General features: G+C 40.9%; 1 protein-coding gene across 1 annotated transcript in view; it reads right to left on the bottom strand.

Annotated features, from left to right (window-relative positions):
• The window catches only part of LOC145994373 (MFS-type transporter SLC18B1-like), a 129,018-nt gene that overhangs the window by 97,356 nt on the left and 10,157 nt on the right, over positions 1-21,505 (bottom strand). The window contains exon 2 of the mRNA XM_083130486.1: positions 21,288-21,383. Coding sequence (XP_082986612.1) covers positions 21,288-21,383 — 96 coding nt within the window. The remainder of the gene's footprint in view (positions 1-21,287; positions 21,384-21,505) is intronic.

Below are 21,505 nucleotides of genomic sequence, written 5' to 3'. Positions count from 1 at the left end.
ATCAGGATGACGCTGCACAGAGTATCGGCAGGCAGCGCGTCGTGGAACAATCAGACGATCTTGATGTTGGTGCGATCGTTGACCACCACCTGCTTCCGTTTCGTGGTATTGATGACGAACATCGGCCTGCGGATTTTGAATTCGCTGGGAGTGTAGTACATGTCCACGCTTCCCTCCGTTACCCTCTTGTAAGCCGTGTAAGCTTCGTAAATTTTGAGGTAATCATCTTTTGTCATGTCGAGGTTGTAATTCTCGCGCGGGAATACTTCGTTCCTGCCATTCTTGAGATAAACGTTCTTGATCTTGCAGTCGTCGAATTTGCTGGAATCTTTTTCCTGATTGTTATCGCGACCGGTCTGAAAGAGCACTACGACGAAATCTGGCATGTCGAACTGTATGTTGTTGAACTGCGTCGTCACGTCGAATTCCATGTGACTTCCGGACGCTAATTTCTGCACGCACTGGTAACCGTGAAAGTGAATCGGCACCTGCGGACTTTTCAATATCTCCGCTTTGTACTTGAGGGCGTAATTCGTTTCGTATTCCACGATCGGCATTCTCAACTCCATGCTCCGGATGACGCACTTGGCTGCTTCGGGTAAAGTGTTGGGCAGCGGCGTGATACCGTCCGGACCCAAAGTAGCGTATCGCATCAGTGCGTCGTTGTCGTTGGCCGCTCTTCGAAATGTGATTCTCAGTCCTCCCTTCCACATGATCTCCTTGTAGTCCGAGAAGAATCCCGGCAGCAGACGCATGGGAAAGAGCACCGTGTGACTTCTCGTCGATATTTTCGTCCCCGCTTCGAATCCTCCCGCCTGGAAGTATGCCGCGTCCGTTTTGGACAATTTCAATGTTCCCACTGCCGTCGACGTGATGCCTGGATAATCGATTCTGTCGATGACGGTGTTGTGTTTCCTCACCTCCACCTGCGAGAACAGGTGAGGAACGAAGTTGTCCACGAGTATCAAATTTGCTGCTGCGGAGAACGCGTCTCCGCTTTCCTTTTTCACCACGTCGAATTGAAGGTAGAGGTCCGCTCTGTGAGGATGAACGAACCCGTCGCCTACGTCCACGTCGTATTCGATCTCCCGGTTCGCTTCGTTGAGATTGGCGAACGTGCGACGGTTGGGAGGAAAAGATTGCAATTCGTAACTTTCGATTTGCTCCATTTTCACTATGTGTGTTATTTATTATACGTTGATCTCCACGATGGCAGTCGTAGTGGCACCTGCAAAATCCACTACGTCTCCTTTCTCGTTCGTCACCACCAACTCTATGTCGTCTATGCGATTGCGACATACTGGAAAATAGATCGGCGAAGAGGGTGTGTAGATGATCGGTTCCATGAATTCGGAACTTGGTTTGAACGTGGCTATGATTCCCGTCTGCTTGTGACTTCCCAGTAACCCCCCGTCCGAAGATTTCGTGATCATGCCTTCCGCCACGTTGCAGTGTACGTTCAGAGTCTCGATGGCCAAGAATTTAGGAATGTTGGTTGCTACGTGCTTGATGCCAGCTTCGAGTTTTGTGTCGTTCTCGAAACCTAAAAGTTCTCCCATGGTGCCCAGATCCACCGTCTCCGACGCGGATACGATTTCGACTCTGTGCGTGACCGAATTTTGAGAAAGGTACGTGCCTTTGGGTAACTGAGCTTCCAAAGTGGAAAGATTGTATTGACCTGGCGTGACGACGATATGTTCGCTTCCGACGCTAATTTTGTTGTTGTGCTGCGTGACATTAGGTATGAGGTACATGCTGTAGAATGCACGCAGAGCTACGGATTTAGGATAGACGATGTCGTCGTGCAGCGTGAGTTTCAAGATCGAAGATTCGCTCGTGAGATGGAACACGCCCATCGTCGTGATGCTGTTTCAGGTTCCACAATGCTTTCTGGAAATCTTCGATCGTAGGGTTATTTATTTTAGAGAGAAACGCGAGCATGGAGAGACAGAAATGACCGCAGTTCACGTCTCCGAAATCTTGAATGCGTTCGTCGTTGTAGTATATAGAGGTTTTGTTCGTTTTCAGGTAATGGACTAAATTTGTAGGTGGAACACCTCCGAAAGAATCGAAAACGAATGCTTTGTTATTGTCGTTTTTGTGGTAACATATCCAATGCGTGCCTGGATTTTCTTGACTGTCCAAGTTGACTACTCCGCATTCTCTTCTTTTAACGGTTGAAGGTAACGAGTCGGACATGAAAACGCCTCTGAAGTGTTTGATTTGTAATGGTTCGATCAGAGATTCAATGTCTCGGTTGGTGAGTGCTGCTGTTTCTTTTTTTTAAACTTTTTCATCACGCCCTTCCCCCCTTTCTTCTCCATGGCCAGGTTGTGACGTTTCTGTTCTTCCAATTCCGCCTTGTTCTTCTTCGAGTCGATGACGGTTTTCGCGATGGCGGCGCTACCCCCGGCCAAACTTCCAACGGCCCCCAATGCTGCTAGGATGGCCGGGATTCTGAATATGAAACCTCCGATCTTTTGCTGTTTCCGCGAACGCTGCAAGCGTCTCAATTGTGGGGTGCTGAGAAGCAATTTCATTCCGTGTCCTTTCGTCAAGCAAGAACGTTTCTTCTCGCGTTGTTTCTTGGTGAGTAACCCATCGAGGGCACCTAGATTTTTCAGATTGGAGTATGGTATCTGGTACACGACACCCTTGGGCTTCATGTTGATGCTCTATATGTTATTTTTTCACGGTATGTTATTTATATATATAAATGTTCTGAGATTTTTTTTGTTTCCCTCTCGTGTAATTTTTTTTTCAAGGTATGTTATTTATATATGTGTATGTTCCGAGATTTTTTTTGTTTCGTGTAATTTTCTTTTCAAGGTATGTTATTTTATATATACTCCGCGCAGTCGTTACACAAATTCTATTACTTGCTTTGTTTTCTTACCAAGAAGTTCCTTTGTCCCCTTGTACACGATTCGAGTTTTGTTCTCGATTAAAATAGATAGCTTCTCGTCGGATAACATGTTAGCGTATCGATCTGGTAAAAATAGACTGTATTGTGCGTTGAGCAACAGACGCACCTTGGGACCATACTGGGTAGAAACGATTGAACCGGAAGTTATCGTGTAAGGTTTGTCGACTTCCAATTCCTGAATTTTTACATATTCGACTGACAAATTTAGCATTTGTTTTAATGCTTGGAGATCACTCATTTTTTTTCACTCATATCGAAGAGAAATTTCAGTGTGTTAGAGAAATTTAATTTTTTTCACAATGTGTGTTATTTATATATACAGAAGATTATTTTTTTTCACGATGTGTGTTATTTATATATCAAGTTTTGACACGTATATATATTATTATTTTTTTTAACAGAGGAAGAAAGTTCGTGCTTCGGAAAACGCGATGATGTGCGTGATGATTTCTTCGGTCTCCTGTTTGGATTTGCGCCAATCAGCCGTGTATCGTCTTCTCCCCTGCCTCGCCTCGTGCAGTTCGTCCATTCTCTTGTTTAATTTTTCCCCTGCAGCCGAAAGAAGAGTGTCGAGATCACCGCACCTCATGCCGCTGATCTCCCGAAGATGATCCTTGACAGCCATTTCACAAGGGATGCGAAATTCCGGCGTCGTTTTTGCTATGATCAAAAGTTTCCCTATATCCTCACAATCTCCGTTTACTGCGTGTTTCAATATTTTACATAGCAGTTCGGGCGGCAAATCAGTTATACGAGACATGTTGTTATAATTATTTTTTTTTACTCTATGTTATTTATATACCCCACCCAAATTTTTGTTTCGTGTTCATGGCGATGGTGGTACCTAATGCGGCGACCCGTTCACCCAGCGATGCGTCTCTGCTGACGAATCTTTCGAAAGCTGCGTGCTCTAACTTTCTGTCTGCTTCGTGACGTGCATCCAGATCGGCGCGAGTGTTGTTGTAGGCGATGTCGTGATCTTTGCATGCGGCGTCCAACGGATTCACACCCTTGTCTCCTCTCTCCAATCTTTTCTCGAGTTTGGTACCCGGTCCGCAGTACTGGTAGCCAGGTAAATGCATATCGAAAGGTAACTTGTTGATGATGTCGTTCACGAGTCCCTTTCCTTCGGCCACGTTCCAGAATCTCGGAGGCAGCGTGTTGATAATTTTAATGAGGTAACCTATACCCTTGTCGTCGTTCACGATGAAGTTGGAAAGTTTCGTGCTGATCATGTCCACGATGCCAACCTTCTCGTTGTAGAAATTACGATTGCCTGCATTCTCTTCGCCGGCTATCACCAACAATCGGTCCACGAGCTTCCTCACGTCGTCCACCCAAACGAATTATTTGGGTAACGTGTTGTAGCGTTTGACGCCGCTTCCGCTCTTCACCTCGTTCCAAATGGGTTTGATGAGATTCCTGTACTTCTCGCCGCTCCTCGATTTCACCCTATTCTGCGAGGCGTCGTTGTTCTGGTACATGGCATCCGTCATGATCAGAATTTCCCTGTAACTCTGGTAATCTTCGTCGGTGTAATCTTTCGGCTGCTTTTTGGCAACGAGTTCCCACAGTCCCACCGTACCCGGATACCTGTTCCAACTATTCTTATCGCCTAAATTAACTTTAATGTCGTTGCCTTCGAAGGTCACCTTCGATTTCCCAATCTTCCACACGACACCCTCGTTGGTTTCCATGCTCGGATACAATCCGAACACTTCATCCTTGTCGAATTTCCCCGTGCTCAGGTAGTCTCGTGCCAAAGATCCCAACTCGATTTTATCCGAAGACGACGTGCTGCCTATGGCTCGACGTCGTGGTACGTCCTTCAGTTCGAACGGTGTCGAAGGAATGCTCGAAATGGGCGTGGGCACAGTGTAACTTTTAGCTGCGAGTGGTACGAGTTCGTTGATCAAATTTTTTATTTTGTTCCGTGACACTTTTAATTTCTTTACCTAGATCGCTGATGGCATCGATCACGGGTTGATCCTGACGTTTCTTCTCTTCGTAGAATCCGCGATTCTCGGATTTCCAACCTTTGAAGCGTTTCGCGAGATAATCGCGAAGCTTAAGATTTTCGTCTTCGATTTTTCGTTTCGTCATAACGTTATTTATACACGTCGTTTCTCACAACGTTGCAACGTTTAGAAAGTCGTTGATTTTGTTTCTGTATTTTCCGTCGTTGGGTTTCCTCGTCATGTCGATCGTCGCGAATCCGAAATCGTCACTGTTCCAGCAAGAAGAGCAGCAGCGTTCCGAAAATTGATTGTAGTTCATGTCTCCGCCTACGTAGTCATCGTACGCGTGCTTGAGGTTGGTGTGATCTTGACGAAACAAGCATATGAAATTAGCGTTGTCGCGTAGTAACTGTTTTGGAATTTTGGAAAACGTTTGAGCTAGGTAGAAGCAATCCATTCCTTTGTGACGACCTTGCGTGAAAAAGTTGCGAATTTCATTTTGATTTTCCAGGATGACGTCGTCGAACACAACGACTGAATTTTCAAGACAATCGTCGAGTGGTTTTATTTCCGAAGCGAACGTTGCAATGTCCAGACCATCGTACAGTTTCATCAGTTGCTGGTATTTGGATTGCTCCAAACTTTTCGAGAACACGTACAGGTGTCTGTTCTTCCAATCTAACCAATTGGGTGCGAGGAGAAAATTGTCCACGAGCAGTGTCGTTTTCCCACACCCCGAAGGACCTACGATCAGACAGCGGATGCTGTCGGGAAGCAAGTCGCCGTTCTTTTTTCTTCTCGTTTGACTTTCCGGATCCGGTAGACGCTTCACCACGTTCCACGTACTCACAAGATCACCTCGTTCGCGTCGATCCAACTCTTTTCCGGAAGTCCCAGCCATTTCACCAAAAGTTTGTCACCTTTCCTACGCAATACTTTCTCGATGAGGTACGTGTCGGGGTGTTTCGTTTTAGAGAGTTCCTCTCCGTAAAATCTTCCATTCAAAATCTCGCCGCTACTATCTTTTATTATATACGTGTGTCGGTTTCCGGGTAAAACTCGAACCACCGCAAAAAGTTCCGTGCTCCAATTTTTTGTGAATCCCTTCTCGAAGGTGCGTTTGAATTTGCTGATCCTCACCTGGTCTCCAATTTTGAATTTTGATTTCTTGGTAGTCGTGGGAGTGTACTTTAGACAGTAAACTGTAGAAATTAAACGCTGCTCGTCGGACTTCGTAATGTCAGCTGGCTTCATGCCTATCGTTCTGTGTACCGTATCATTATAGGTGTCGACGAGTTCCGGCAGGATGTCGACCCATTTGTAATTTCCCCGAAGCGTGAATCGTTTCCACATGTGTGTTTTCAAGGTTCGATTAAATCTTTCCACGATGCTGGCTTTGATGTGACTGAAGGTTGAATAATGTCGAATGTCATGTTTTTGAATAAACTTTTGGAATACGGCGTTGTAAAATTCTTTACCGTTGTCAGTTTGCAAAAACCGTGGTCGTCTGTCGCTTTCGCGAAAAATTGTCTTGAAAGCTTCCGTGAGGCATGTTCCCGTTTTGGCTTTCAAAGGTACTGCCCATGCGAATTTCGAAAATGTGTCTATGACGGTGAGGAGGTATTTGTTGCCCTTGTTCAATTTATGTACATTTTTTAACTTGCCGCTACTCATCTCCACGAGATCACTTTGCCAGAGGTCATCGATGCCCTTGGTTACCACAGCCAAACGTTCGAAGTTGCGGCGTGCAGGTTTATGCAATTCTTCGACGATGGCTTGCCTAGACATTTTTTTTTTAGAGATTACGTTTGAAGAGAAGCACCAGCGTGATGGGATTCAAAGAGGGTGGCACCTCGCTCGTGTTTTGAATGATCAGCTTATCGCCGGCACTCACGTCGAAAACGGTAAGATCTTCGTCTTCGTGTATTTCATATATGTTGCGCGTTTCGTTCCAACGTGCCAGAGGATTGTTTCCTGCTTTCTGGACACCACGATTCGATATTAATGTCATGGTGGGGACGCTAGCTTTTCTGCCGTGAGACCAGTACGAAAATTCGTTTACCTGAATCGTGCCATCGAGGAGAAACTTGTAGTACGGATGATAAGGATGCAACATGTACAGTTTGTTACCTTCGACGAACGTGGAGATTCTCTGTTGATTGGGTACGCTGTTGATTTCGATGGCTTGCAAGGTGAACAATTTGGCGAATTTAGTGTCGACGCCGAGCAGATTACTGTGAACGTGTCCGAGTTTATTTTCGATGGGCAGCAAATGCTCGACTATGGTATCCGTTACGGCAGAAAACGACGGTTTGATTTTCACTTCCACGTTCAACTGCTTGTAGTTTTCGTTGAGTTCTTGCAACTTGGCACCGAAAGAGGCCAGCGTCGATTCCTGCGTGGATTCCAGCACTCCAACTTGATCTCTGATGTTGACGACAATGTTCTGAAGGTTCTCGACTTGATTCAATTTCGAGCTCTTCTCGGTAAGATCGTTCACGATGCTTCGCATCTCTGTAAACTGCGTGTGAAGATCGGCGACGCTCTGCGAAGTGGGCAGCTTCGACACCAGCGAACTGATTTCATCTCGAATCTGTTCCACGTTTGCCGTTTCCGTTTCTAGTCGTTTCAGCATTCGAGATATGTTCCTTTTCAAAGCGTGTAATTCTTTGGAGGTGGGGAGATTGGCCACCCTACTCTCGAGATCGCTCAATGAACTTTTGACGTCGCTCGAATCGGATAATGCCGTCACCGCCGTTTTCAATTTTTCCAAATCTTCGCTCGAAGGCACGCTCGTCCGTAACGATTCCAAGTCACCCTGTATGTTGTCGAGTACGTGATGAAAATGAGCAAGATTGGATTCCACGTTCAAATTTTCTAAATACTCGATCTTCTGCTGAACCGTGCTCAACGCGTCTTGTATGCTCGTCAACGCACTTGCTTGAACGTGAATATTTTTAATTTCTTCGTTGATCAACTCCAAAGACGCCTGAAGCGTAGCGATGGTGGTTTGAATGTGTTCGAAATCTTGATAAGCCTCCAATTGAATTTTTATGTTCGCGACGCTTTTACCGATGACCTGCAGTTCGTCTGACGATGGTAGGTTCGTCATGGTATCTTCCAAAGTCTGTAACTTGGATTTAATTTCTTCCAACGTGCCGGTGAATTCTTCTTGTAATTTGGAAACGACGACGTGCAAGCGTTCCGCATCGATATCATTCACGACGGTTTGAAGTTCAGAGAAATTCCTTTCGATTGCGGAAGTTCGTTCTTCGATTTCGAGTTTCAATTTTTCCAAATCTTCATTTTTCGATTGAAATTGCTGTAATTTGGCCAAATCATTTTGAATCGAATCCACGCTCAACTGTATATTTTGAACGTTGTCGTAAGAAGGTACGTCAACATAATTTTTTATGAGCGTTTTCAGTTCGGAATTGATTTTCAGAATGGGGTCGAGACATTGCGTTTGGAGCGTAGCGATCTCCGACTCTAAACTTTTGTTTAAGGTCTCCTGCAAAGCGATCAAATCGCTCCTCAACTTCTTAACACGAATATCCAGCATAAGAATCTCTTCTGCGTGGTCTACACGCTTGGTGTGGCCAAAAATGTCGTTAGGCATTTTTTGTTAACGGTTATTTATAATAGGATAGACGATTCGTAATTCTACGAAGAGAGGAACGAGTTTGTCGTAATCTCCGACGAGTTCCACGTAAAGACAATCTCCTGCAGAAACATCGTACGCCATGTTAGAAAGCATCTTGTCGTGCTTCATTCGAAAAATGTTCTTGCCGGTAGATATTTTGATTTCGCCTACGTTCTCCGGATTCACGGTGATCCGAAGTTTCCCGTCGATCGGAATATCGTAAAAATGTAAATTGTTATTGAAGACGTAAAACATCTTGCCGACTTCATCATCCAATTTCGTCCAAATGCTGTTAAGGTGAATGATCAACAGGCCGTTGAGTTTAGTTAACACGGAAGGTAGAAATTCATGATCTGTCGTGCGGTGTACAGTCTCCATTGTTTGCTTACGGAAACCAAAGAGATTCATTGTCCTTGCTATTTATTTATTGTGTATGTGAGACAGTTAAAGTTTTTTTTTATTTTTATTTTAGTTATAGTTATTTAAGTTTATTTTTTTTTCATTTGCATTGCCTACAATTTTTACTAATTTCTAAACGATAGTGCCCCCAAGGCAACGTGTGGATTCCACAAGACAATATACATCTTTTATCGTCATGCGGATCCAGCGCAATTTTCTTAACTTTGTTTGTGATAAGCACGTGGTCTACGCTTTGTATCCTTGTCTCCAAACGTAGAATCCTCGACTGTGAATAGAGGCAATTGATGTAATCCTCGAACACAAGCTTGTTTTTCACGATATTTTTACCAACACCTTTGGCTTTTTTGGTGATGCTGGTTTCTGTTTTCACCACATACATTTTGGAACGTAAGCCGGCGAACTCCAGAATGATTTCTCCGTTGCATTCATCCTTCATTTTACCAAGTACTTTTTTATTGCGAGAAGGGAGATCAAATCTGTTTGGTTGAGGGAAGGAAGATGTGTCGAAATGATCAATCATTTTCGGTTGTTTCAAATTGTTGTAGAGGTCAGATGTCTGTACGGAATAAATAAAACTGTCCGTGTCCGTGTACAAAAGTGTTATATTTTCATTATAGAAGGGTTTCATGACATTATAATGAAATTCAAACATATGCAGTTTAGATAAATCCAAAACCGTCGCCCCCACGTAGATTGGTTTGTTGAACTTGATTATTTTTTTATCCATGACAAACAGGGCCAGGTTTTCAACATATATATTTCGTGATTTGAATGTCGGCGATGCTATCAATTTTCTACATTTATTTGAATCGGGAACTAATCTCACGTCCACGTGCTTCCTGACATTCTCCATTGTTTTTCCGTAAACAGCATTATTCATGAGTTTAAAAAAATCTTTATCTAAATCTGACGTGGCGCGTGTTCTATGATACGTATTTTTTTCAATGTAAGGTTTTAACCACTCGGAATGTTTGAATTTCATTATTCTTCTCACATTTACTACTTGAACTCCCTTCTCAATTAAGAATTGAAGATTTTTGTAATGGAGAACGTATCTCTCTTTCCTATCCAATGTTAACAGAAGCTTACGTTGATTTGAATCAGGCGAACATTTTAGTTCGGGTGCAGGAGGTAGATCTTTGAAGTAATCGTGTAGATGGTCGGGGAATTCGAGGTCCACCTCTATAAACAAGCCAAATTCACAGTCGTTGAAATTATTAATGTTAATGGAAGTGGTATCCACCCATTCGAACCCGCCGTAAGGAAGTTTTTGTATCATAGCATGTCCGTATAAATTATTTGCATCCACATAAAATATGTATTTCGATTGTTCGTTAGGATCGTATTCTTCTGTCATGTGAACGTTATTTGCTTTTGCATGTCTCTGTACGCATTGCACCATTCCACCTCGTATCCCCCTCTCGATAAAATATAACATGTCCACGTCCGGTATCAATTCGAGTTTTATTTTTGTCTGTAATAACATGGCAGACCACGCTAAGCCCGAGAGACCGTAAAAATATGCAGGATCTAATTTGTAAATATTCGCCGACGTTTTCCTGAATGCTTGAAAAACATCCGAGAGTATCGTCACGTCCAGTTTTAAGTAGGCATCGTGATAATCGCCGAGTGTCCTACATCCTAATTTGTCCCACATCCGTTGCGCGTGTTCGTATTCATCGTCCGTGATTCCTTTCTCTCTGAGTCGACTGTAAAATTCTTTTTGAGGTGGAAGAGTGTCGTCGTTAAATTTAGAATTATCACTAACATATTCGTAAGGATAAATACCTTTACGTCTAATCATTTCTATGTCTACGGTGGGAAAATTAGCTCTCGTTATTCTAAATTGTTCAGCCGAAAGTTTGCTTGCAAGAGCGTCCAAGCTCGCAGATAAAAATCTGTAAGAATCTAAAAATCTCATCTCCACAGTTTCGTTTGTTCCCGGAATCAATACTCGCTTGCTGACACTGATGTACCTTTCTTCATTCTCTGCTAGAATATTTATTTTTTGTCTATCATATCCAAGATTCCGAATTAAGAGATGGAAGTCGTAACCGCTGCCATTATGAAGGTATATGGGGACAAACGTAGGTTTTTGGATCTTTAGATTACACGTGTTACAGATTCCACCGATGTAGTTTCCGGTGAAGTGATTATGGTGAAATACTTTCCGGTTCTCGTCGGTGAAACGTTGATCGCACACCGGACACGTTTCAATGTTATTGTGAGATTGAAGTTCTTCGCTGGATAATGGAAGCATTGGTTTCGATTCGCGTAAGAGGCTGCCAATGGTCTCAACCTCTTCAACCATCTTTTCAAAAAAATGTTTGATTACGTCTGGTCCTCGGTAAACATACGGTTCATCTATCCTATCCTGTCGCACAACAACATATCCGAAACTCGAGGCTTCGTGCAACTGATACGGTGTTGTGGAAGAAAGTTCGGGGTCTGGTTCGCAGTACGACAACGGTTTGAGAAAAGACTCAAAATCAGCAATGATGATTGCGGGATGTTCCATCAATGACTTATGCATCCTAAATTCTTCAACCTCTTTTGATTTCGGCATCAACATACGAGTCGGTCTGTTGTCACCGCAATAAATTTTATGTTCAGCAAGTTTATCGATAGCAATTTGACGTCCGGTGTAATTTCGATAATTGGATTGTTTTTGATCGTCGAACGTGGTCAAACACCTTGGGCAAACTTCGATGTGGTTTGCATGGTTGGTAGTTTGACTTCTGACCAAACGTGATAGAGAACGAATTAGCGTGTAGTGATGAACATCCAAGTTGGAAATAAGAAGAAGATTTATTACACGAGCATCGTCATCGTAGACATCGCTTATCCTGACGGGATGCACGAGATATTTATCTGACGTGTAGGAATACACGTTGATGATTAAGCGTTTTCCTTCTGCATCTCGTGCTCGTGTTTCGAATTTTGATATATCAGAAATGGTCATCGGGTATTCGATGCCAGCCATTGCATTTTCCAGTTCAGGTTCATGCTGCTTGTAATGATAAACCTGTTCTGGATTATTTGACCAATGAATCGGGTGAAGTTCCGCCAACACACACCAAAGGAAACACTTGTTATCGCTGTTCTGTATATTTAACACAGCCCTCTTGTGTTGAATGTTCGGTGGAAGAGGAACGTAGCTGGAAGCGCGAAGAGGCGAGAATCGGTTCACGTAAACAGTTAACGTGTGAGGACTTCCACACAGAGACCATCCCGACCCTTTAGCCTCGAAATCGTCGTGTTTCTTAACCAGCTCATTGGTAACTTTAGAATAGAAGTTGTCTAAATTTTCGACGTCAGCAAAATAAAGAGTCTGGTTTTTTGTACGATGATAAAAAATACTCGTTGTGCCATCAACTTTCTCGTATTCAGAAAACAGAACAACGTATACTTTTATAGAGTTGTTTTCAAGTTTATCTTTTAAAATATTTAGTACAGATGTTTTCGTTTCATCCAAGAAACTAAGGATGTCACGGCCTGGTTCTGACTTAATCGAAAAATCCTGGAGTTGGTCGTTGAATGCAGATCTAATTGGTTTGCGTTCATTAGATAATTTAATTTGCTTGGAAGTGGAAGCTTCCGTTTCTGAATTATCGATTTTCCTTTTCGATGCTTGTCCGGTCGATGGTTTGCAAATTTTGAGGTGTTTACTTAAATTTGTAATGCTAATCATCTTTCCGCATCGAGCACAAGGCTTAGAAGGTAACGAACGATTAATTCTCGAAACTGTTTCGCTACATCTTGCCCTGTGCTTGCTAATATTAGTTTTAGATATTATTTTTTCGCAAGTAACACATTCGATCAAACTGGTGGATTCCATTATGCTTTCTCAGATCACACAAACCAAAAAAAAAGTTAAAATAAATATAACGATGGAAATTTTTTAAGATATGTTTCTTATAGAGGGATGGAATGCAAAAACTCACGATCAACCCAAAATTCAATGAGATTCTATTTACTAGGAAAAGTACTTAAAATACTTTCAAACTTAAGATAATTGATAGAATATAGCTTAAAAATATGTTAAAGGACAATAGTTGTAATTACGATAGAATTTTCAGCTATGTTTTATGTATATAGAATTTTACGGGGCGAAATAGAAAACGCACGATCACGTCAAAATTCAATCTGGTCGAAATTACTATGAAAAACCACGTGAAACACCTTTGAACTTGAAATAATAGATGGTATGTAGCTGCAAAGAAAGTTAAATACCTATTTTTTTACAAAAAACGAGGAGCGCTGCGACAGGACGTCCGTACTCTTCGGCTGCTCTCACGAGACTGACTGGTCTGCCGTGTATGCCGTCTTTTATAATAAAAGCGCGGACCGTATTGAAAACACCTGTAATAATTAACCAATGATATGACTCATCACATTACGTCATAACTTGTTGCAATATGTTGTGTAATAGTTTACTCCCTTATAGTTAATACAACGAAGGGCATTAGATATGAGTCATCACAATGTTACGTAATAACTTGTCGCGCAATCAGAAGATATGAGTCATCACATTACGTATTTTTTTAACTAATCAGAAAACACAAAAAAAATTCTCGAAAACTAGCTAAATTTACTCAAGCTTTTATTTTTCATGATGATAAGAGCATCTACCTCTAGCGCAGGTTGCTTGTTGCTGACTTACAGACTGATAAGAGCTTATGCAAGAGCACCCTGCTTGGCGAGCTGTAGAAGCCACAATTACCTAACCTATTTTTTTAAAAAAAATATATTTGTAAAATCCATCTAATGTCTGAATTTAAAAAAATATATATTATATTTGTTAACTGTTTAAGGACATTTTTTGCAAAATACCCCGACAACGTTTCAGCTACTAGGACCTCATTACCATGAGCCTAATCCTAGTAAGCCACATACACGCCTGTTCTTCGTATCGCATATGCTAGTAAGTCAGATGACATACTGGGAGAATCACATTTCCCCCAATGATCCCACCACAACAAACGTCGCACATGCTAGAAGAAACAGGATCAGGATATTTTACTAAATTTACGACTGCCTGTATGCAGTTATAGGCAAATCATTAAAAGAGCGCTCTAATATACAATGATTTCTCCTACCATGTACCCTAACATACAATTTAACATAACAAGTAAAATTTCGATTCGACTATATATACCCAACAAAACTCAGAAACTGTCATACGCGAGAGCTATATATTTTGCAACAACTATAATTACCCAACACTAGTAACAAGAACAAAAAAAATATATCAATTACTTGTATAATATTAATTAGTAACTTTAGATAATATTAATTATTAGTTTTCAGTTGTAATTAATTTTAAAAAACAATTAATAACATGTTAGGTGATGATAACCAAGTGCAAAAAGTATTGCATTTTTTTTTACACACAAACAAAGCACCACTTGGTTCATCGAGTCTCGGTGTCCTCTCTCCTCCCATACCAGGTCGTCATGGAACCATTTTTTTTTTTTCATCAATCGAAAATTTTCTAAGTCCACAGCGTTAAAAAAATCTTAAATTGCAAATATCTCGAAAATGGTAAAAGTTATCGAAAAAATATATCGAAAAACACCCCCATACTGTTAGCGAAGCTACCCTCCCTGTCGATTTTGGAGGTGTAGAATACGTGTACCAAGTTTTGGTGGTCCTGGGGCCAAGGGGTAAGAAGTTAGCCCACCTCCCAAAACTTTGATCACTCGTAACTTTTGAACGAATAGTCGCAGAAAGGTCGGGTTTAGTGTGTCGGTCGAGTCTCGGTGTCCTCTGTCCTCCCATACCAAAATAAACATAGGTCGTCATGGAACCAATTTTTTTTTTTTTCAGCAATCGAAAATTTTCTAAGTCCAGCGTTAAATTGCAAATTTGTGAAAACCTTAAAATACTGAAATATTAAAAACAAACAGAGTCTCTTGTAGGTTAGTTCGGTGCGTAAAAGATCGTAAATAAAAAAAAATGATAGGTTAAGTTATATCACTTAGGATCGTAAAAAAAAATTAAAAAATCGTAAGAAAAAAAAGATAGGTTAAGTTATATCACGTAAGATCGTGGCATTCGTACCAAGTACGAGTGGGAAAAAAGGGAAATTTTACTAAAACATCGCTAAACGCTAAAACATCGACAAAAAATTGTCAAAATATGTCAAAAACTGATTTTCAATTGATAAAAAAGAGGCTAAAAAAGAGCTCGTACCAAGTACTACTTTGAAACAACTAATTAGCACTACTAACAAACGTAGGAATAATATACAAAGGCTCAACTTCCCTGGCGGAGTGGTTAGCACAGAGCGATACGATGCTAGCGGTCCCGTGTTCGGATCCCGGTATGGGTGTTCTTTGTAAGTGTTCCTTCATGAATGTCATCATATCATCACTCATCCTCATCCTCACGATTAGCCAAAAAGTGGCAGAAGGGCGATGTTAAACTAATCGTTCATTCATACAATATGCAAAGAAGGAACGTCAACTTACTAGCACAGTCCGTGAGCTTACCTCAAGTTGAACACATGATTCCAGTTTCGGACGATCTTTTGAATTTATTTTGGTTATTTAGCGTCGCTTTTATGCCATTTCTGACTAATCGCGACGACGAACATGAGATTTATGAAATTCATGAAGAGACACTCACAAAAACACTCATTCCAGGAAGGGATTCGAAACCGGGACCCTTAGCGCCGTAGTACGCTGGTACTAACCACTCTGTTATGGACGTCGATACGAATTTTTAAACTTATCTTACACGGCAAAACATATTAACAAATGTGAGCCGTCACAATGGCGTCAATCTACTCTGGCATGCAAACCGTGTTTCACAGACCACCATTTTTATTTTTTCGACCGAATTCGCCAGAAGTGTGGTGCTGTAGTTTCATATACCAGCGTTGTTTTTGTGTCAGTAGTAGACAATAAAAAGATTATTAGCTTGATTACTGAACTTAAACAATTAGGACAACCGCACACCGGATCCGACACGACACAAAGCGACGCGACAAGTCACAAAGCGACAAGATACAACGAGTCATTTTGATTGTTAGATAAAATCTGATTGCATATTTCGTCCATGTAGCCAATAGCCCTAGGTCTGTCTTTCATAATTTCGAAAGCGGATAACGATGCTTCAGAATCAATGTGTACGTAGAACTAATGTATCAATTATTTGTTTTAAATTGAATGTATACTTGTATATTTATAATACTGCTAGAGCCCTTATTCAGAGTTATGTGGCTGAAGTTAGTGGACTCGTGCATGCGCAGATCGTTTTGTTCCCGTTCCACGCGATACCAAATTCCACGACTTTCGTTGGTTTTTTTTGCAAAACCGTCGCAACGTGACTTGAGTCAAATGCTTCGTCCGTCGTTCCGCCTCCCATAAGAGACTAAAGTTCCTGCGACGATTTGAAACAAAATTTTCTCGTCGCGTCGCGTTGTGACGGATGCGGTGTGCGGCTGGCCTAAAGCGAGCAGTAAACCAATAACTGTCACAATCCACAGGCAGTAACTATCGGTTTAAAATTATACTACAAAAACTGCAAAGCACTAACTGCAAGTTTTCGTTAGTAAAAATACGTACAGCAGTGACGTGCGGTGCTAAATCAGGCAGGGGAACAGGTGACCTGCACTTGCCCCCTCCCCTCCCATACCTGTCGTAATATAATACAGTAAACCAAGTAAAATTCAACCCTTGTTGAAATGAACCAAATAAACATACGAAACATAAGTTAAACATTTTCAGAAGTTACATACATGAAGCACGTTAAAATTATGAAAATGCCTATGTTAAAGCAAATATAATATAATGTAAACAAAACACTAAAAACAAAATTGTTGAAAAGGAAAAATTAATAAAAGCAATTTATGATTGATCAGAAAAAAAATGTTTTGTCGAAACGGGTTTCATATCTCCATTTGTAGATTAAGTTGACATTTTTTTTCTAGAGTTGAGCATTGTAATTCAAACGTCCTTAATGCAATAATGGCAATCAGATGGCCGAGTTTTTTCATGACGTCCGCTAGATTTGTAGAAATTGTGACAAAATCCGAACTGTTCCAAACCAACTCTCGGGAACAAACAAGGACAACAAAAATGTGCCACTGGAAGAGTATCCAGTTAATCATTTTACATTTTTTTTTATAGTAACTTGTTTGAAAATGCCTTGTGTACGATTTCGTTTTAGTTTCTAATTAGGTTAGGATAGGTGAATGTCTGCTGTCTTTTCTGTAAAGTTCAATGTACTAAAAGCTTTCGTCTTCAGCCGGTCGATCATACAACATTCGCAACCTTCGCTTTCTTGTCCTTTCGCTACGCATGTCTTGCTGGTGGAACAGGTGGATGTGAGCTGTTCCCTCGGAAGCTATTTCGCAGCGTTTAGCCAAGGCATTTAGCAGACGCTTAGACTCGAGAAGATTTTTCCAGTTCGTTATGACTGGCAGACGCAATTTTGCAATGAGATTAGGAAACTATAGACTTACTACACTCCAAACTATCACTACGACGCAATTAAGCTTTAGCACATAGCAAAAACTCGAAGGAAAACGAATTCGCTGTCTCTCGTAGGGAACAGGTTGAGAGTTCAGCTTTCGCGGTGGAAAGTTGCTCCATGAGGATCGTTTACCTTCGCGCGTGGTCGGAAATACTCGGCGTCAGAGCAGAGGGTGGGACGACGAGGGTAGGTGAAGTAAACAAACTTCAAGTTAGGTTGAAAGTTTTTCTTCGGCGTGTTGATTTCGGAAGAAAGAAGTGTTCTTATTATGTTATTATAGAGAATTTAAATAGCTAAAAAGGGCGATAAGTAGAAGGGAACAGCCTGTTCCCTCTGTTCCATGGAGGGACCGCCACTGACGTACAGATAACAAATTTTAGCTATCCAGATACTCATTAACCAACTTCGTTCACTCTCTGATTGAAAGAAAACAATATTTACAGTTTAAATGCCTCATTAATGTGTTCGTAAAAGGAATATCTTTTATCATGATGTCTATAATTAAGTACTGCCATCTTGTGGTCAAAAGTATAAACTGCTTCTCTAAGATAAATAGGTGAAAAGGTTACAAACAGAACTCGAAACAAATGAAGGTTGATGTATTTTTGACACAGTTAAACCGTTTTGTTTTGGTTTCTTTGAAATTATGGTGTCTGATCTTCTCACATGATGCATTTTAGTGCATGTAAAGTATTAGCAGCTGATGAAAGTACCATTTCATGCATTTCTGTGCATTTTGATGCATCTAAAGTCCGCATTGAACTTTAATGTGTTAACGGAGAGTGGGGTGAATTCTAACATTCGCTGCTGTGCTGTTCTCGTGAGGTATCTTCGTAAAGTAATCAAACTACGAAAAGAAGTCAGTTGTGAGTAACTCAGGTAAAGTTCTTGCCTATTTTGTGATTACTGTGGATATCACTGCGATTTTTTTGAAAATTTTAACATGTCAGTAAAAACCTAAATCACTCCTTTCCTTTTTAATAGTGGTTTCTGGATGTCATCTGATTAAGGTTTTTAAATATCATTAAAATACCCAATATTTGATGTATTTGTCAAGATAGTTATGATCAATTTATGGTGTCGTGGTTAGTATCTGGAAGCCAGCAAACAATATGGCGTCAGGTTGAGGCAAATGTAACACTTTTAATTGGGGCAGTTGCAACACTGTTACAATTGCCTCCTTGTGCATTTCCCATTTAAAATATTCGCTTGTATTGTAATATGAAACATTGTACAAACATCCTGAAATATTACATTCTGTTCGTTTCAGAATGGTAAGACACAGAGAGAGAACAATCGAATGAGGCCCTTCACAAAATAGGTTGTAAACCACACAATATTGTATTTCTGTGTCTTACCATTCTGAATCAAACAGAATGTAATATTTGAGGATGTACCTATTATTCTTACCAATGTGCCAAAACAAATCAATGAAAGATTTCTGAGTCCTGGAAAGATCTTCAAATGACTGGTGCAGACTGGTTTACCGCATTTACTCGTATAAAGGGAAATCCCAGTTTACCAATAAGGACTCAATAGTCAACATCCTTAGCACGTGCTTTGATTTTAATAAGGACAATGCTGATAAGTTTTTTGAAAATTTATGGAAGGTTCAAATGTTACGTTTTGCCCCTGCAGTGTGTTACAATATGCTCCCGAGATAGGGTCAATTGTAACACTTGTCACACATGTGTAAAATATTAATAATGTTTAGTATATTAAAGTTAGTGGGATCTTATCTGCATAATATAATTAACAACATATTGAAGTGTTTGCATGCTAATTTCTAAGCTCCAAATGTCAATAGTTTTGGAGGGAAATGTTACAATTGATCCCGCTCTCCCCTAATAGAGTCAACAAGATGCATAGCCTAGTCAATTACGTGAACTTTACGGGAAAGCAATTTCGCGCCAGGCAATTACAAAATGCGTTTTGTTCGAGAATGGCTCCACAGAGCAGCATACGTCATGAAGACTCCTCTGGTAAAAAAAAAATCCAATGTGAGGCATGGAGACACCCTCCCTATAAGCTAAACCTTGCACCTTGTGATATTGAGTGTTCGATCCCATGAAAGAGGACTTTGCGAAAACGGGATATTCCTCCGAGAAGCAATTCTAAAATGCGACGAGTTAGTGGTTCTCGCATTTCGGACGGGTTCGAATCCCGGCCTGGGCATTGGTGTTCATTGCGAGTGTCCCTTCTTCAATTTAATCATATCATCACCCATTTTCATCGTCGCGATTAGCCAAAAGTGGCAGGAAAGTGACTTGAAATAACCAAATCAATCAAACATAGAAAAATTTGTTCCAGTTAGTGATAAGTGTTTAAATATGCTTGATGATTGTGTGAAAAGGTAGCAGTTACATTGCACTTTCAAATAAATACAAGTTCAGCTACGTTGTTTGCTTCATCCCACTCTAACTAACATCTTGACTGTACCTCGTATATATTTGCGATGTAGATTTGGAGTATATTTATGTGGAAGGAATTCTGAAATGTATTTTTGACTAAAAAAAAAAAAGTGAATGAATAATAAAACCAATGAAACAATACAAAATGAACCGAAAATGTATTGCAGAATCAACACATTTTGATTGACTGATCTGGTATATCTTGCTTCGCTTTCCTAACACTTTCGGCTTATCGCGAAGAAAAGAATGAGTGATGATATGATGAAATTGATGACTCACGAGGAACACCCATCTCCAGGCTGGGATTCGAACCCGGAACCCCTGGTGTCGCAATGTGTTGTGTTAACCCTTCATCACAGAGGTCGGCTGGACTTTTGTATTCTTAGTCTGCATACTATGTTCAGCACAGAATAATACACTATTTGGCTGTTCCTGATTTATCCTGCCGTTGTTGATGTACTGTTACATATCTTTTTAGGAAGTTTTCAGACCGAAGCTATACGCGACACATGACAGGCAGCAACGGACACTGAAGATCCACACTAAAGTAATATGCCCCACGAGGAGCTCCAATCTGATAAAAGAAACATTCAGTGCGCATGCGTCACCAACAGACCGAGGCGATTCGAGGAAAAGAGAAGGGAACTTTCAGACCGAAGCTATAAGTGACATGTGCCGCTTGGAAACCAACCATAAGAAATAAATACTGCCTTTAGAACCGAAGCGACACGACAAGTTGTACGTATTCCTCGGGACTGAACTGTTTTCTCAATCAATCTTGTCGCCTCGGCCTTGTGCGGTGAATGCTTGCTTCTAGACCGCAGAGGCCGGTATATCTTGACACTTGCCGAAACGGTGTGAAATCCTCGTATCGCTTGTCGCCAGCCGCTTGTCGCCTCGGTCTGAAAGCTCTCGAAAATGTTCCGGTCAGAGCGACACACGCAGCTTGTCTTATCGCTTTGTTGAGAAATGTTGTATTCATTTTTGAATGTTGGTTTCTGAGTGACGCGCTTGTCGCCTGTCGCTTCGGTCTGGAAGCTCGCCTAAAAACGTCAATTTCTGAAACTTCTCACTTGCACCATTACCACAAAGACTTAGGCAACACATTTTAATTATCGGTTTAAGTGAAAATCTGCCCATTTCGGTGACAATACAAGCTGAATAAAGCTTGAGGACCACATTTCAGGCATGGTTCAGGAATAGATATCTACAGATTCGTGTACGTACGTCGCAAGCCCTTACAAATCGGACGGACCCACTATTTCAACTACATGCTAGAAGTGAAAGACATGCTTTCACATAACTTGTAATACCATACTATGAGTACTATGTAATTATCTTTAGTGCATAGCATACTAGTAGACAAGTACCTTGTGAAAATCAAGCTTTTTATATAATAAACCTAATAACTCATAAATTCAATAAAAATAAACGTTCTTCATACTTACATATTTTCCAAAAATAGGACTAGTTATAAACGCCGTTAGCTCATACACTCCAAACACGAGACCGTATTCAGTGGCTGTGGCTCCCTTCATTTCTGCCTAGAATTTATTACAAAAAAACATTATAAATATAAAGCCCATTTTAACAAAATGTCAGCGTATTATGTGCAAGTTACACAGGTATACACAATATTGAATAATTTATTGTCAGGTTTTTATCA

Source organism: Lepisma saccharinum, chromosome 10 (genome assembly GCF_977018435.1).
Source record: "Lepisma saccharinum chromosome 10, izLepSacc3.1, whole genome shotgun sequence".
Classification (NCBI taxonomy): Eukaryota; Metazoa; Arthropoda; class Insecta; order Zygentoma; family Lepismatidae; genus Lepisma; species Lepisma saccharinum.
The sequence above is the reverse complement of the archived record's forward strand: the minus strand, read 5'-3'. Positions and strand labels throughout refer to the sequence as shown.